Genomic DNA, 19,351 nt, shown 5'->3' on the forward strand with positions numbered 1-19,351 from the left:
TGCATTACAGATCTGTCTGCATCCTCATATACCTCCTCATTCCAAACACTAATTTGGCAATCATTCAACAATAGTTTACTAATGATCTTTATTTGAGACCTTTCTCAGAGCCCTGGTTCTGCACTGCTCCAGCTGCCTGGATCTACATGTGTGACTGTGTAGAAAAGCTGAAATACAGCCATAATGACATGTTGCCGTTGAGGGATACTGAATACTCCAGAGCTCTGTCAAACCCACCAGTTTGTGTCCTGGTCCCTTTCGAAGGGTGCCAGGAGAGATCTGAGTCAGGAAAATGTGCATGGATCTAATGCAGGATGACCCTTGTCAGGTGATGGTGTTGTGCCTCTCGGTAGGGAAAGAATGGCAATGTCTGTGCTGAACAGAAAGAACAACAGCCAAGAACAAGGCAGGAGGGCTGTGGCAAAAGGTCAAGGAAGGTCTTATTCAACCATGTGTTCAAAGGATAGTAGAAGCAAACTGCATGGGAAGAAGGACAGTAGTGCTAAGAGAAAATGGTCTTTGGGACCAAGAAGTTTGTAAAGAAAAAATAGAAACAAGCAAAGAGGCCTCACAGCAAGGTGTGGAAAGACAAGGTGGATTAGACACTTTTGAGTCAAATTGGCATAAAATTGGTCAGAGATTTTTGATTTTTGACATCTAAACCAGCATAGAGAGATTATAAGTAATTGCTTCTATTCACAGTGTGTTTTAGGTGGTTTTGATCCAACACCAGGAAGCATAAACTATATTTTTTGTTGAATCCCACCCCATGATTCCCATGATTAAATTGTAGTTAAGAAATGTGATGGACTAAAGAACACTTAATCCCCTATTTGATTAATATAACATTCTAAGAATGTCCTTGAGTATTGTCAAATGAATTTGCTGTTATTTATTTGGTATTTGTTGAATACTTTCAATAAATAATTTGTCAATCTTTTGTGATGCATCAAACAAAATGGCACCATCTGTGCCTTTACTGGTTGTCAGCTTTCCTAAATGGGAGAATAAAAAATGTATTTCAGAACAAAGCAAAACCAAAGCAACAAAAATGACAAACACAGATTTTAATGTACTGACAGATTTATGAATCAAAAGCATTAATTCAATGAAAAAAACCTTCAACAACATTATTTTCATTATTTTACTCAATTCAACTCAGAAATTACTTATCTCCTTCTTTACTTACAGAAATTCAAGTAAGATAAGATGAAGGTGCTTTTTGAAATGCATAATGCTAAAGTTACTTAATTTTCACTGCCTTTCACAGAAGCTTTCTGAAGAAAAGCTGAAAATCATAATAGCATCTCACATCTACTCTATGGGATCAGCATGGAGCTTACAACAAGCAGACAATAAATAAATTTTCTGTATATTTTTTTTTCTGAACCAGTATGACTACTAAGAAAACACTTCCAAATACCAATCATAGGGTTATACAAGAACCTTGCAGTCAAAGAAAGATTATCTCAAGAAAATTGTGGGCTGTGGTCTTCAAAATTTGTTTTCAGCAATTCATCCTTAAGGGTTCAAAGTTATGTTTACAGCATTCTTCAAGAAACTATTACTTCCACAATATGCAACACTTGAAATCAGATTTTTTTTTCTTGTTAATTTGTTAACAACTTTGGGAAGAAGTGGAGAAAAATGGGCATTTATGTATAAATTTAGGAACTGCAAAAAAAAGTTCACAAGTTACCTTATAATGCAATGCCTAATATGATATTAGTGGGATTGAAACTGTTTCAGGATGCTATCACTGGTTCAGTCTCAGATAAAGCTACAAGAGTAAATTTTTCCTCCAAACAACTGAGATTAGATGTCAGCAGTTCTCATATTTTATAAATGATTTTGAGTATAGGATAAAAAAAGGGCACATTGGCACTTCAATATCAGAGGCAGCTGGAAGTTACCAAAACCAGAAGCAATAACAAATGTATTGTTTGCTATAATTCTCGGACTTCTCTGGAGTTCCCTTATCCTAAGAAGATTTATTTTCCATAAAAATGTCAGATTTTGAAAAAAAAAAAACAACCTGGATCCAATCAAAGTGCAGTTTTATTTTAAGATGGTGACAATGGGAAAACTTTGTATTATGTTTTAAGGATCATCCCTTCCTCGATGATAGGGTATTTATTAGCATCCTGCAATACTGTCCTCTGCACATCTCACCAGGATCTGATTTTTAAACACATGATGTTAGAGAATTGGATTAAGCACCATTTGCAATGGACTTTGGCCTGAAATGAACACTGAGGCTACGGCTGAGTTAAAGGGGCTTTTGTTATCTCAGATGACATGGCTAAAGCTAAAATTTCAACACCTGTAAGTGACAGTGTAGAATGTCAAGACCAAAACACTTTCCAGCTGCTTTATTTTATATTTTTAGAGGATACCACAGCTCAGCTCTGCACCCTCACTAGTGCTGCCTGAGGGTGATGGAGGGAGCTTTCATCAGCCCAGTATTGACAGACAGTACTTTTCAAGGATGCACTTCATTGCAAAGGGAATGATCTCACCACATGGTAACATTTTCCCTGCCTCAATGTTTCTGGTGACTTCAAGCAGTAAAGACAGTCCAAGTTTGTTCCTTAAAAGTTTTTGATGATGCCTGTCCCATGAGCAGGCACATTCTGGAGACAGCTTGAATTATAGAAAACATTAATTAATTCCATGAGTGTTAGCCAGTGGTGCCCTTAAATTCAGAGTTTGCTGAGAGGATCCTTGCAGGCACTGTGCAAATCTATTCAAGGACTTGTTCTTTTTCAGACATGATGCTCAAGATGTGTCCTTAGAAATAACTCTATTTAAATAAGAGAAAGCTGCAACAAGATTTTTTCACATTTTAATGTGGTTCTCTCTTTATCTATTGTGTTAACACACAAAACATTTGCCACATTTTCTTCCTTTTGAATGAAGGATTTAGAACAGCAAACAGACATGTTCCCTCTCAGTGGAGGAACAGAGTAATAAAGATGAAATAGAGAGTTTGGAATGGGAGTGTATAAATTAGTATTACTAAAACAGACATTTTAATCAATTTTTTGTATTAATAGACACGTATTTTACAGGTTGGGTTTTTTTTTCTGGAATATATCCTTATTAAAAAAATTAACTAGACAGAGAAAAATTCAAATTCAAATCCAAGTAGACCAAGACAGGTGCTAAAACTATTATCTGCATGCTTTGCTTCATCTTTGCTTAAAGATGTGTTATTTTGTCAAGTGTCCAACTACTGTGCAAAGGTGCATGAGAATTTAAATTCTTTATCCTTTGAGATCTCTATGTGTTTCATAGCAATCTGCATGCAGTGAGCAATGAATTAGGTGCACATTCTTTTTTCTCTTCAGACTGCTTTGCAATTCTATGATATTTGTACTTCGTTACTCTAAGACAATTTCTGTTTTGGAGCAATATGACTGAAGGAATAATTTGGCACTCTGTTTACGGCATGCAAAGGACATGCCTGAAGCTATGGATATGAAGAGCAGAAAGAGCTTCAGATTTTTTTTCACGCTAACTGCTCCTACCTGTAAGAGGTTTGCAATTAACTGTGATACTGACTTGAATTAGAATGTGGGTGGTGGTTCTGTACTTCTCAGATGAAAATCTGTATATTATAGTTATCTAAAAATAAACCATCCTCCTTTGATAGAACACCATGCCCTGCTTTGTTTGGGGGTGGGGAGGGGAAGATGGAGCAGGGTGTCCCCCAGGTCCAACACAGACTTGAAAGATTTGTACAACCTAAAGTGAACCTACCGCAGTTGCAGACACTTAAAACAAGTAGAAGAGGAGTAGCTGTGGATTGTTTCTGGTGAAGAAAAATAATGTGTTCTAAATGTCTTGAAATTGAGGAGCAAGGTACAGATGTTCAGAATAGCTAAATGTAGGCTTTTAAATATTAGTCTTTAGGGGTCATGTCAGAATGAAAAATTTTAATTTTCCTCTCCACTGAAGATAAACACACGGCTGTAATTTCTGAGAAAGACCAAAAGGTTTTGAAAGAAAGCTTGGGAAGGAAATACCCCATTATCATGCAGAATTATCTTCTATAAGGATATTGCCTACTATTATAGCTCATACTTGTTTTATAGAGCAACGTCTAAAACACTAAACAGATTCACTTACAAGGCTCATTCAAGAAGGCAGTGTATTCAAGAGCATTTATCTTTCCAGAAGCACAAGGACATTGGGAGATATTAGTACAAATCTTTTGAGTACTTTGAGATCCTCATCCTAATGCCACCTTCCTGTACTCTTGGGATTATATATTTCCCTGCAATGGACCTCTGGTCCACACCTTCAGTTTTTCTCAAGTGGATTATGATTAATTTTTTTCTGATGTAATGAGCAAATTTTGGTGTCTTCTACCAAAATTGTTTTGCAAACACTGCAATGCATCGTGACTGCTGCCAGGTGAGGGTTTTGTCACTGCCAAATAACCCTGCACCAGTGCCAAGGATTCACCTCTGGGTTCCTAAGGGATGCTGTGGCAGCCCTTGTCATGGCAGGCTTACTTACATTTCTGGAATGCTCTTAGATTGTCTCATATCACCACTTTAGCTGTATTTGCTGGAAGGTTTGGAAACTTTCTGAAGGCTTATTCTTGTACTGTGCCATTTCCTTAGCTATCTGACAGCACAGCTTGTATGTGCTAGACTTTCTGGCAGATAAAGGAAAGATGAATGTTGGCTTCAGTAGAGAGTGGGTAAATCCAGCATCAGGCAACTAATCATAGAAGAGATTTTTGCTCTTGCCAGTGTAACTTTGAAGCAGAAGGTGTTGACTGAAATGGAGCTGTTATTATGAACAAGACCTGAATGTTGTGAATATTAGCTGTAGAAAAGGGTCCTAGAGGAAAGAACTTCCACAATCCCATGAAAGAAATCTGGAAACATGACCCTGATGTGGAGTAAAGACTAAATTTAGAGAGATCTTGCTAGCAAGTAACTAGTCTGTGTTGCAATTTTTGTTAGTTTATGGGAAATTAAAATCTAAAAAGACACTTAGCACCTTTCTGCAGCATGTGAATAGCTCTTCTATACTCTCTGTATCTTGAAATTTTCATTAAGATTGCAGATTCAGAAGTGAATAAAATATAAAATATCCTCTGCAATACTGTGAGTTTTAAATTAAGTACAAGTTCTGCTTCTGAGAGACTTTTAGATAACATTTTAGTGACTGTGCAACCCTGGCCAAAGGCCAAACCTTCATAGTCTGCATTAATATAAAGCTTTTGATTTAGCCAACCATAAATCACCAATACAGCAGTGCAATGACAGAGAAGTAGGAATCAAAGCCAGAGGTGCTGGAACAGCAAGTATAGCAGGCTGTTCTCAGCTGAATAAATGCAAACAGGTTCACAGTTCTTATGTAATATTTCCACCCCCATCACAGTGATATTAATAACAGAAATTGCATCATCAATCTGCAGTGCAGGTCAAGATATGTTTCACAATTTGAGTCAAAATATTCTAATTAGAAGAAACCTAATTAGAAGTCAACCCATGGATCCAATTCTGTTTTGTATTTTGTATATTAGAGACACTTGTAAAGCCATTCGGACTACAGTTGTGGTGTCTGTTCGCAGGAAATACTTCCCTCTCTCCCTACTGCTTTATCCACCATGACAGCCCATTACTGCCTTTATAAACATAGTTCTGCAGATCAAGGGTTTTACTTGTAATGGTCTGGGTATCTTAAAAATGGCATTGTGGCTTCTTATTTGGCAATGTCTGGCCACACAATTATCTTCACAGATCAAACTTTGCCATGGCAGCAGAGAGCAGCAAGTGAGGGAGCTGGAAATCTCAGAATGAATTCCTAAAAGCTATCAGCTCACCTCAGTGTCATCTAGGCTGGACAGGAAAAATGCAGATGAGAAGTGACTGCTATCAGGAAAGCCTCTGTTGCTATGTAGAATTCACAAGTCTGTTCTTTAGAAGTAAGAAACCAAAATCTTTTTCCTAGCACAATATGGAAGCAATTCCAGTCTTTTGTTTTTTACCTTGTGATCTCTGGTAAAAGCACCAGGACATGTGAGACCAAAGTCCCTATGTCTCAAGTGACTGACTTGGCTAGCCTTTGTGCTAAATTCTGTAATGGGTTTACTTTGTGCTTCCTACTGCTATTAAGTACCCAATCATCTTTCAAGCTCAGAGGGGAGCTCAGGCTAAAATCCCAAGGTCTGGCTTATTGTTACTGGAGAACAGAGTCAACCTTGATGTCTACCTGTCCTGGTGAGCTGTCCTAGAATGGAAATTCATGTAGCTCCAGCAGAAGGGAGCAGGAGATCAGGACTCCATGTACAGAGAGGAGCAGCAAATATGCATTGTCACTCGATGAGTGAATGGGGACACTAATTAAGGAACCTTAAAGCTTAAAGTCAGACACATACAAAACATTCCAAAATATGGAACTATCAGATAAAGACAGCAGCTGAAAGAAAACATAATGGAAAAAAAGACTGTGTGTTTTTTTTCTATACAGTATGTAAGTCTTTTAAACAGGACAACTTGAGGTCCTTTAACAAGGACAACTGGATGTCTTTTTAAAGAAAAATTGCTTCCTACTGAAATTTTCCCTTCAGAAAATATGCAGATGAAGACTTGCCCCCAAGTCTTCTACTGTCTGTTTTTTCTTCTACTTTTGCCTTTACTACTAAGTAAAATTGCTTCTCATTACTTCTTATCTCTCATCATTTGCTGCAGTAAGGACCTATACAAAGGACATCACATTTGTCTCTACAAGGCAAAGCATAAGAATGAAACCAGTTATATATGCAGTTCTGCTGAATTTAAAAGTATGGAGAGGAGTAATATTCTCTCTGCTCCTCTTATTCTTGTTATCTTCCACACTATTTGTGAAGAGGGAAGGTATTTTTAGAGAATGTTATACTTATCCCACTCATATTATTAAGCTGAGATTTCTCCAGTTTCTAGTAACTAAAGAATTACTCACATTAAATGTACAGTTTCAGGCTTCTACATTTCAAGATCTGATCCCAGGCCAGCACCAGGGAAAAGTTCCATTAACTTCAGTAGGCTATTGCTGCAGTTATAAATCATTCTCTTCAGAAGATGTCTTACTATGAGTTTTATGAGAGAGCTTTGTAATAAGATGGGCAAGTACTGGATTTGCAGGGCAAATAAATGTTTTTATTCCCATGAATGTCTGTCAAACTTGCAAGCAACATAGGAAAAATGCTTTATTAGACTAGAAGTATAATTAGTAATAGTATATTTATTTATTTATTACATTTCTAATCTGAGTAGCTAATGACGAAGTTAGATTATTATATGAATTACTGTTAAAAATAAAAATTGAAACTTCTCTTAGAAAATCTTTAAAATATTCAAAATATTCATGCTGATCAATTGCTGTTTGACATGTGAATGAATATCTTTTAGAAGTCAATACTGTTGATTTCTCCGCTAAAAAGGGATTTGGTTTATTCCAAATACTGTATCAGAGATAAAAATTGTGTCAACAAAAAGATTATTGCTAAATCTTCTTATAACCAGACTAATTTTCTGTTGGTATTTACTGTGAGAAACTAAGTCCTGTGATTCCCTTATTCCAGGATTTCTGCCGAGGCAAAAGACTTATTCTACTCCTCTGAAAGCAGCCAAAGAATGAGAGAGCCAGCTCAAATCCAGGTGTATATTTGGTGCCACACACAAACTCATCTTAAACTGTATGAACATTCTGGATCTTACAGTGTTTTTGGAGTCCCTTTCCCTCCACTCCCAATGAAAGTGGTAGAGAATAACATCCACATCCTGACCATGCCCCTCCTGGCCGCTGCAAAAAAATAACCCTGTCCTCTCTGGAACCAGGACAATGTGATACCCATGGTGAAAGAGGCAAAGATTCTGCAATGCCACGTAAGTGAAAATAGACACTATCTTAAAATGGTGCATTGTATTTTTCTGAGTCTCCACCTGTCTGCTTCAGGATGCCATCTGGTTAAAGACAGTCTGTGAAACACAGTAAGTATAGTGTCTTCTTGATCCCAATGAATTTAGCATTTGAGGAAAAAAAAAATCCTCAAATTCACATTTGTCCTGGGGAGAACAGAGATGACAAGAGCCTTCTGTTGTGTCATCAGGACTCAGTGGCACATTAAAAATGTTGATGACTTAAAAACCCATAGGTTTTATAGATATTCATTAAATAAATATCTTCAGATGAGTTAGCTGGCACATGAGAATGTGACTGAATCAGATCATTAAAAAGAAGTATGTATGGATGCAATTGCATTCAGCCACTGTGGCATTTTGTGCATTTTTTCCACTCACTGTCAAGACCATAGGGGCACCAACAAGCTCCAGTTGCTTTGACAAGCCTCTGACCACCCTTCTTTGCCAACCCTCTTGCAACTTCTTCCTCCATCTCAGGGGCTCAGCTGCCTGCTGCTGGCACTGGCCTTTCCTTGTGGGTCTGATGGTTGGGATGGGTGCTGGTCCTGCCCTGTCAGCACAGACCGATGGGGTGATGGATGGGCTGCTGCCCAGCCCTGGGCTGCACTGGTCAATCTGGCTCACCCTCTGTGTGTACTTCTTGAGGGCTCTCCGTGCCTGCAGCTAAGGGATCTGGGAGCATGTGACAGTAAGCTTGTGTGTGTACTTTTTGAGGGCTCTCTGTGCCTGCAGCTAAGGGATCTGGGAGCATGTGACAGTAAGCAAAGGTGACTCTTTTTGAAATGCTTTCTCAAGTCAGCTGTTCTTTGCACACCTATTAGAAGAGAAAGTCAGGAGCACCATTTCCTCTGGATAAATCTCTGTATGTATACATACATGTATATATTTATCTAGATATTTGCATTTTTTTGAAAGAAAAGTTTGCTTTATTTTGTTCTTTAGTAGCTTTGTACTTGTCATTTACTGAGTACTCTGCAAGAGAATACGTACTTTAATCTGTGTTGCTACTAGTATGGCCCAAAGAGCTTTATCTAAATCTGTGACAACAGATATCAACCTGGATTTACAGCCCTGTGATACAGGGCTGAGAGCATCATTTAAGCTGAAGTACTTCATGAAACAGCAATTTCAAAACATAAAGGATGATTTAGAAGTTGTATGACAGGCAGACTCCACTAATCATCACCCATCCATGGTAAGTGAACAAAGGTGTTCCTTCTTATGGCAGTTGTTATGGCTTTTTACTGAGTTTAATGCTTGGGATAATTCAGAATCTATGAAATGGAGCTTTCTGTCTGGTTTTATATATATAATTTGCAATAATCAGCTATATTTTTTTAATAGGGTGCTTTTATTGGTATTTTCTATTTCTGATGAATTAACTTGAACTTATGCAAAGGTCCTCTGAACTGCAGAGATCTCTCAGGCTAAAGGCATTTGGGAAAGAACACAAACAATACTTGTATGGTGCACAGAAATTTTCAAGTAAATGAAAAAAAGATTCAAGAGCTAGAGGGTCTTTGTGTTTATCTAACAGTGTGAAAAAAATAAGTGGTTTTAAAGTAATAGACTTTCTGAGGAAGACAGAAAAGTGCAAGCAACACTACATCTCAATCCATGAGCTTTAATTGTGGAATCCTCCATAATTTTGTTGTGGGTTTTTCCTGGTCTTTGTTTTTATTCCCCTCCTACGTCCCAGCCCACCACCGCTCTCGAGAGTATTTGGAATGTCCAGGACTCAGAAACTTGAAGTTTACTACAATCACACACAGTACTTTTAAAGATGACATTCTTCTCTCTCCTGTTGTCCTGGTCACTTTTCCATTGGCTGACTTGCAGTTTTAAAATCTGCACATTTTTTCTACACATGCAGTTTGTCCTTTCTTTTCACAAACGGCTTAGTACTCCCTCCACTTTAATTATCTTTGTCAGCCTTATTTGACATTGTAGCAAGAGAAGTGCTCTCGTTACAGTATCTGAGTACCTTGCCAGATGGCAACAGGGGAATTTTTCAGTATTTGTGAATTAATTTGATATCACCTGACAGTGAGAACTTTCTTATGGTTCCAGATAAAGGTTCATGACCATACCACCAGCACAGTGACTTCTGCTGATTATTGCAGACAACAATCACTTGCAGTAGGTATTTAATTTTTTTTTTTTTGTATCTTAGCATGAAATTAAAAATAATACCCTCAGGAGAAAGATGTACACTTCTTCCAGGTGGCAATTTTTTGGCTGCTAGATTATTGTGAAAAAACTGCAAAGTACAACACTGTGTCAATAATTTAAGCCACTGCTGGTTCAGTGCAAAATATGACATTTTTCATATTGCTTAGATTTCAGAAGTGCACTCTGTGACAGCTGGCTTCTTAATCATGTACCTCTGAAATTGTCATAGATTAACATAAAGGTTATTTAAATGGCTGAAAAAGGTTTGGAAAGACTGGAAAAAATCAAAAATCAGAACACTTCCAAGTCTTAATTGTAATAATTCTGTCATCAAAATGACTACCAAGAAAGGACTTAAGGCAAATGAAGAACAGCAGAAGTTGCTGTGTGGTCAGTGTGCCCTCTCTCTTCATTACACCCAGAACACGGCTGAAGAGGAGCTAAAAAGAGACCCCCAAGCTGGACAGAGGAAGGAAGCACTGCAGCAGCTCTCACATTATATAGATGCAATTTAGTGAGAAGAAATAGTGTCATAAACAAGCAGGAAGGTGTAAGCAACAAAGAAGTTAGAGTTTTGAATCCATCTCTTGTTAGTGCAGGACTGGTCTCTGCAGCAGATCTTCTCATGCTATGCCTAGTCTGCTTTTAAATTCCCCCTGTAATAGTAGTTTCCATAATTTCCCTTGGGAGGAAGAGGTGATTTTTTTTTTTTTTCCCAGACAGCTGCTGGTGGTATCCAGCTTGCTTCCCTTCTCCTAACTCCACCTTATTAGCCAGAATGATCCCCTGTGACTCTGAACAACGCTGCTCTTCCCTTCTGTCCTGAGCCTGCAAAGGGGTGCTGGCTGCTGGGGCCATTTTGGGCTTCCACAGGGCTCAGAGGGGCCCCGGACAGACCAGAGCACAGGGCAGGAGCTGCTCTTTCTGAGGAGCAGCATAAATTCAGAGGGAATCCTACGCCTATAGCATCCTAGGGGCAGCCTCAGGGTAGTCTCCTTCTCCAGGTAGCTTGAATGAAAAAATGTCACAGATCTTCCATGTCAGAACTTGGCATCTATTTTTGACCACCTGCAGCCCCCCGTGGCATGGCTGTGAAGGAGATGTAACACCTGTAAGAAGCAGCTGCCACCTCCCTTTATCACAGATTGTCCAAACAGTAGGAAACAGCAGTTTTGTGGGTTCCCTAATTCTCAAACTTCTTGCTAGGGTTTTACTTTAGTAAACAGGCATGTCCCAGAGTACAGATGTCCCTTTATCCTATTTGTTCACATATATATAGACAGAAAGGGTACTTACAGAATTTTGTCAGAGACATATTGCACTGTGCCCTGCCCCTTCCCTCTATTTTGAGACTCCTTACACAATTCAAAGTTTTCCAATGTATTTGCTTTTTCTTAAGTCCTGGCCCTGGTTTGCTATTGACAGTAAATATTGTTGACATTCAGTAAATCTGGCCTTTGAAATTACCTTAAACTATAGAATAACAAAATATAGTGTGTTTTCTGAAAACTCAGGTCCATGGGCAAACTCAGGGGTTTATTCTTCATGTCTCTCATACGTTTGTTGGGAAATCTGATGAAATACACTACTCATTTTTCTAACCTAGTAACTCCAGATGACAATCTGACACATGCATTTTACATTGTTTCTTCTAAATTAGCTTCCACAATCTCCTGACAGGATTTTTTCTTGTTTTGGGTTTTTTTGTTTTTGTTTTTGGGGGGGGGTACAGTATTTGAATAAGCTTTAGTTTGTCAACAACTTTCTGTCACTGTGGTGCCTCTAGGAGAGTAAAAATATCACGTGGTTCCAGTAACTTGAGTTCAGCACTGCTGTTGGATTTTGCACTCACAAACATGGGTGAGCAGAAACAACAAGAGCAATTATACAAAAATATTGTGCGAACTCATTTATCTTAATAAGAACTGGGCACATGCTAAAATGAACATAGGAAATAGGTTTCTCTTTGCTCCACATTATCCTTTCACTTGTTTAAGTAAGACCACTATAAATATGGTTTTGTCCTGGCAGAGTTAAATAGATTTGTTTATCAAAACACTGGTGTTATATTAACTTGGTAATTCCTTCTCATGGAACCATAGAATGGCTTGGGTTGGAAGGGACCTTGAAGATCATCCAGCTCCAACATCCCTGTTTTCTTGGAGAAGGCTGAACACCTGCCTGCCCATGGGAAGCAGTGAATTAATTTCTTGTTTTGCACAGCTTTTTCTTCCCCTATTAAACTACCTTTATCTTAACCCATGAGTTTTCTTGCTTTTGTTCTTCCAATCCTTTCCCTCATACCACCAGGGAAAGTGAGTGAGCAGCTGCATGGTTAAGCTGCCAGCTGGGGTTAAACCACACACATAGATACTTTAATGATTTAATATTTTGTACCTGAGTCAATTTATGGCAAATTTGCATTCCTTGTAACTTGCAAATTAAAAGACTTTGTATCCATAATAAAAGAGAATTTTCACATGTATGATCTTTGCAACATTTTTTTCTGCTAAACTATCAGCTCAACAAATTCACTAAAAATATAGTGACTTTTCATTACAAAAATTGCTATCCAATTTTAAGAACTCATTGCTGATGTTAGTGAGTGGGCCAGGACTAAACAGCAGTAGTTTCACAGGTTTTGAAATTTTTTTGATCATTAATGAAATTCACCACCTGTTAAGCAGAAGGTTGCTTCTAGCATATTCCCTCAGCAGCTGTGAGAAGCTTACCAAATCATGGCAATCATGGAGCTTGCTGCAGTAATGTATAAAGTTTAGACATGGCATGACCACAATTTATCCAGTTCAAATAATGTATTCCATTTAATTTTTTTTCTCTATATTACTGTGTTATTATAAGAATCAGCAAGATTTCTGAAGAAATAGAATAGGTATCATTAGATTTTAATTGCAATCAATTGGTAAGGTCACTAGCAAAGGCATTTATCAACTGAGAAAGATTATGTCTTTAAAATATTAAGAAAAATATTAAACCATTTTCTGAATTATTAAGTACAGAAGGTGTCTAGTTTCACTAACGTACCATTGTGCTCAAAATCTTTAATTTATGGTGAAGACAGATTCAACACAGGAGTGGCCTAATAAATGAGGAATGAGAATCACTCAGTAACTTCAAATCTACAACAAATAGCCATATCAAGCAAACATTTATTCTTCTGCTTGTGAAGTCACTAGAAGAGTAGAGATCATCAAAAATCATGATAAATTCAATATTTTTGAGGTCTGAACTTTACAGCTTCTAAAATGAACAATGGAACATATTAAAATCAATATGCACTTGAATGAAAGCAAAACATGGCTAAAAATTTTTAAATCATGTGAATTCCAGAAAAAGCACTACCATTTGTACCATTCTTACCTGCAGAGGTTTTCACAATTTCTGACGTATTTCTGAGACCCATAAAGTCAAACTGATAGAGTCTCCAAGATTTCTGGTCAGCAGCCTCCACTGAATTTTTCCTCCATCTGTAAATCATTTCCTCTTTAGGATAGCCATCTAGGAATTAATATATATACATATGCATATGAATATTTTGCATTTCATAAAAAAATATTCTGCAAAATATTATCCGTTCACTGTTTTGGTGCTATTTGGGAACACCTAAATTTCTGATGTGATGCTTTCTCAGTGAGTTAAGTGGCATCATTCAGTCAGAGTTGCATGGCACACAAAAACAGAGATATCATGTACACAAAAATAGAGTCATAATATGGCAAGCCTGTGATTTTTCACGATCATTGTTTTTTAACAATAGAAAAAATGTGATTGGTTCCATCAGAAACAGATCTCTTCAGAGGTGCAGTTGACTGTACTAATAGGAGGCCCAGGCTCAGAAGTTTGCTGCTCTGCATAAGCTCTGAAGAAGCTGAGCAAACCAACAGAATGCAAAACAAGGGGAGTGTCTCAGTGTAAATATGAACAATTGAAAAGGACACAGCTGCAATAGTTCTAGTGAGGGGTGTACTACTGACTTATGAAAGAAACATAGTGCAAAAGAAAGCAAAATTTTAATTAGCATGGGAATTTTAAAGTGATTATGCAATCGTATTTCTTCTGAAATCTGGGGTAGTTAATGAGGCATCACCTGATCTCTACTGCTGAAATAGTTTCTGAGTCTTCATCAGTTTAGCACTCAGTGGTCAATATGAATTCTTATGCCAATTTTTAATTTCCTCTTTGTTAGAGAATGGCATTTTCCAATCGATGTCTAACAAACCTTCAACCAGTCCAAACCATAGCAATAAACCACCTAGAGAACAACAGCCCACCATGCTAGTTAAAATTAGATTGTTCTCTAATGCATAATACAATCAATTTTTATTTAACTCATTAATATAATAGCTGTAGATTATAAGACAAATCAAAAGCCTAACAACAATAGATGGTTAATGTAATTGTCACATCAGTAATTTATTTTTCCCCACTGAAAACTGATACATTTTTATATTTGCATTGCAAAGCAACCTCTCTGGTCATGGTGCTATTTCCTTGATATCTTCCTCCTGTGAGTGTCTTTTTAATCTTGTTTTAGGTTCCATCCTGCTGGGGTACTGCTGTAAGGAGTGCACAGCCTCATTTATTCCTCTCACTAACACAGCAAGAAAAGAACTCACAAGTCCCTTAGTTCTTATCTAAAAAATGACTGAAAAAATCACTATGTGTTAATTTAAAATGTCACATTTGTATATTTTCCATCAATGTAAATAAAGAAATAACCTGTGAAGGACCCAAATGAGTAACAAACACTGTTCTCTGTGAGAACCCTTTCTGCCAAGTAGATTTTGCTGCCAATTCTGCTGTGCAAGTCTGTGAGACTGACCTAAAGGTTAATTTTTTTTGGTTGGCAGATTGTGTCAGAGGATGCAGCAATACAGTGAAAGAAGTCAAGCTCTGCAGAGCCTCCAAGCCATAGCCCTGAATGATATGAAATCTTCTCGAATTTGACTCCTATTTGACTGAACCCTCTGATCACATTTCTTCCTCTTCCAAGTAACAAACAATAAGATGAGGAAACGGCCTCAAGTTGCACCGGGGTGGGGGTTGGTGGTGTTAAACTGAATAGGGAACATAAGATGGAGACCCTTTTCTCACATAAATTTCACTATAATCATTGTAAGTTAAAATGTTTCAAATATCTTGAAAGTAAAAAAGATTTTATTTTTAATACAGTATTTTTAAGTGATCCAAAATGACATTTTTACATCTTTTCCCCAAATTTTACTGGTGTGCCAGTCAGTCTTTAATTCAACTTCTTCTTGATTTTTTCCTTTCTTTTCATCCCATGACCACCCCACAAAAAAAAAACAACAACAACAAAAAATCCATTACACTGTCAGTATACTTGAAAGCTTGCTATCATATTAACCAAGGCATAGCTGTTTATCCTGAGAAGAACAACATGTAGTCTGGAACAAGTTCATGGACTCTCATCCTTCAAGATTTTTCCCGTATTTTTGACTAAGAAAGGTCAGATTCTGTTTCAAAGTATCTCCTTTTAGTATTATTCATCATCATTAAATCATAAGCAACTGACCTCAGGAGACCATCATGACATTTCAATAGTTCCTTAATGCACAGTTGCTGAGATCTGTTCTTACAATTATTTGGTTGCTTACATCAAAAGGGAGAAGTACTAGAGATTCAACAGGAGTTGTTTCAACCTCTTAAATAACTGCTATTATGTTCTGCTCTGGCGCCAGGTGACTGACTTCACTTTTCAATTGTTTAAAAGAATAATAATTTTATGGAGCAACACATCTCTTTGGACAGTATATCACTCCTAGAATTAACTGAATTTACAGAATAGACTGTTCGTGATGGTTCTTCTTTTGGTGATATTCAATATTTCTTGTACACAGCCTAATTGTTTCTAGCCCTTTAAATATTTCATTTTAGTAAATATCGGAACTGGAGGCTTCAGTACTTCCACAAGAAGATGAAACCTCTGTTGTTCAGCTTCCTTTCATTTTCCCAGCACAACAAACGACAGTAAATTATCTTAAACTTTTAGCCTTGGGGCTTCAAGTCATTCACTCTGAACAAACTTCTGTCAAGTGTATTTACCCTTCCAAACTGCTTTAGGTTATGTAAAAATACTCACACTGCAGTAGGGCAAGCCTCCAGGAGGTCCTGGAGGCTTTCCAGCAGGTGCCAGTAAGATGGCAAGGGTGATGGCATTGGAAGAAGACAACCAAGTGTGTGTTCTGTGTTAGAGCCACCTGAGCTCTGGCAACCTGCAACTCAGGATCTTCTCAGCCAAAGCCTGTGTCAACAACTTCGTTTTCCCTCCCATCATTTTACTTGATTAAATTCTCCTGCTTTCTGTCCCAAAGGTTGTTTTGTAGGCAGTGCTACAACTTTTATATGCCATATCAGCAACTTTTAGAGACCACCCTGATCATCTGGCTTTTTGTAAGATGGTACTACGTGTTTTTGCAAAATCAAGTCAGAACCAAATTTGATTCTTTAAGAGCTCAAGAGAAAGTACATGTGTAATGCCTTGTGTTTACTTTCACCACACATACATAATGACTTTGCTTTTCCACTTTTTGCCATTTTGAAGGTGAAACTATTATAACAGAAAGGTAAATTGTCATGACAACCTCTGAGATTCTCTGGATTTTCTTGTATTTGCCCTTTGTTATTGAAATACTTGGACTCATGTTACCAGATCTTCTCACATCACCACCATGTAATTTAGAAGTGGAAGGTTAAAAATATTTAAACTTCATATTCATACTGCTTCACTTTCCAGGGAGACTGATTTGTGCAGAAGGCTCCACCAAAGTGCTGAAAGAATGGCCAAGGCCAAAAACATCACAAGGCTGGATAAGAGGCATATGCAGACACAAGCTGGCCATGAGAATTCTTATCAAGTGGCTCTGAAGCATGTCTACTACAGGAATCAGCACGGATGGAAAAGCCTCCAACTTTTGCAGTATTGATGCCTGTTTGTGCATACTGCCTCTAACCTTGATTTCCCCAATGCCATTATTGATCTGGACATCTTAGATCAGTGCCCGATATCTTTGTTTCACTTTCTTTTGTGTGACAATGTGGCTATTTTGGGAAGGGAGTAGAGCTGGAAAGACTGTTGAAAAGACATAATGCCAAAAAGGACCACTTGAAAAAGTAAAAAGAAAAAAATCCACAAAAAAGTATCCATGACATGAAAAGATAGAAAGACATAGAAAAAATAAATCCATCTTTTATCTCTTCAGACATACTTTACCCACTCTGTGAAACACATTTATTTCACTGCTGGTTCCCCAGACATTGCATTCACAAATAACACAGCTAGACCTGGCTTATAGGAGAAAGAATAACAGAATTAGGCTCCTTCTGAGCCTTGCAAAAATTTGTGTGCTCAGAGTATGCTCAGTGAAAGCAGCAGGAGAGCTGAAAATGTGGAGGAAGCACAAAAGAAAGGATTGGTTCTGTAAAGTATCTGCCAGGAGCTGATGCTTGTGACAGGAGTGTGTTTTGAAAAGATGTATCTGGGTTCTGGGAAGGTTTTGCTTTTCCATGGGCGTTAGATACAGACTCAAAGTCAGTGGGAAATGTGATCTCAAAGATGAGCTGCTGCCATCAGTGAGTGGTTGGAGTTTACATCGTGGGCATGGAGGGAGGGTTGTAGATGCAGCTGTTGCTGTTGAAGGTATCAGGAGAGAGAGGATGCTCTATTCCAATTTGAGGGAAGGAATAAGCAGCCCTTTATGCCATACAGCCAGAAACACTTTGCCTCCTTGAATGCTACCTTGTTAACTCTGCTTCAGGCTAATTGGGAGACCTCTGTCAACACAGCCTGGGTCAGAAGAGGATAATGAAGTCCACAAATGCACTTTTCTATGGCACCATGTTGTGAATGACAAATCATATGCTTCCACAAAATCTGCCTGGGCTTTTTTTTTTTCTTGTTAGCAGTCTTTATCATTGCTTCTTTCTTGGCAAGCAAATTGAATTTTAATCCAAACTTCTTGGTGTTTGGAGGAAGAGGTTTCTCAGTGATCTGTTCCTGTATCTGTATGATGTTTGTTCTCAGAAGGCTTTTAAAGTAGGAGAATCCTGAAACTTCTCATATTAAAATTGGTATTACCTTAGATCTCATGATAGTATGAACTTATTAAGCACAACTAGATAGCAGAAAGAGCAAAGCTGTAGTTCATTTAGTTTAAAATTTAAAAAAAAAATAAATAGGGTATATAGACAACTCATTGTGTCTCCCCAGGAGGAACCCTTCAGGGTAGAGCGAAGCAAAAGTAGGGAAAGTGAATGGAGACTTAATAGTTTACTTAAGATCTATGGAAAACAATACTCAAAGTTTAATGCATATCGACTTCTCTCTGTCCCCTAATTAAGGGGAAAGGAAAAGGGAAAGGAAAAGGATGAGGTACTTGAAAAGCAGCTATGGTAATAATAAAAGATAAATGTGTATGTCATAAAGACAGCTTTTAATCCTGAAGTGATTTATTTCAGCAGTAGTAGGTAACTGCACTTAGGTGATTACTACAGCAATTAGAAATGTTATTCTTTGCCCTGTTTGCTTGCACCAGTAATTGACACCTTATTAACAGTACATTAGCTCATGAAAAAAATCAACCAACATCATCATGACTAGATTAATAGATCTAATACTGCCCTGAAGTTGAAGGATACATGTCCCATTGAAGATAGTTTTTCTACCTAAAAATTTGCTTTAATATAACTTTGATACAATTCTGATGAAGAACTAGAGGATCCGGTCACTATCATTAACAATAATGCTTAATTATCCCTTACCTGGGACTAATTCTCTTCTTCACAGAAGTGTAGAATGCCAATATGATTTACTGATAAATTACATGGTAACTTAGCTTTTGGGAGGAACTTGTGGCATCAATTCTTCTTTTGGGCCTTCAAAATAGAAAGAAGGAAAAGAGAGGTGTTTCTGTCACAGAAATAGTTCCCAAAACAAGGATTTTCTGTGAACCAGCTCGTTTAGGAAGTAATAATTTTCTTGCTACTCATAGACAAATTAAAATTTTGGCGAGAAAAGAGAACAGAAGAAGAGAAGAGAAGAGAAGAGAAGAGAAGAGAAGAGAAGAGAAGAGAAGAGAAGAGAAGAGAAGAGTGAAAAAGAGAAGGGAAAGAAGGCTGAGAAAAATGAACATAATTGGACTGAAAAGAGAGAGGTTTTCTCCTGATGTCATTTTGAGATGTGGCTTTTCCATGTACTGTCTTCTAAAATCTGA

At 37.6% G+C, this 19,351-nt stretch overlaps 1 protein-coding gene across 1 annotated transcript in view; it reads right to left on the reverse strand.

Annotated features, from left to right (window-relative positions):
- Positions 1–19,351, reverse strand: part of GABRG3 (gamma-aminobutyric acid type A receptor subunit gamma3) — a 289,850-nt gene that overhangs the window by 33,253 nt on the left and 237,246 nt on the right. The window contains exon 6 of the mRNA XM_041422112.1: positions 13,479–13,616. Coding sequence (XP_041278046.1) covers positions 13,479–13,616 — 138 coding nt within the window. The remainder of the gene's footprint in view (positions 1–13,478; positions 13,617–19,351) is intronic.

This window comes from Onychostruthus taczanowskii, unplaced genomic scaffold (assembly GCF_017590055.1).
Source record: "Onychostruthus taczanowskii isolate IOZ18803 unplaced genomic scaffold, ASM1759005v1 scaffold71, whole genome shotgun sequence".
NCBI lineage: Eukaryota > Metazoa > Chordata > Aves > Passeriformes > Passeridae > Onychostruthus > Onychostruthus taczanowskii.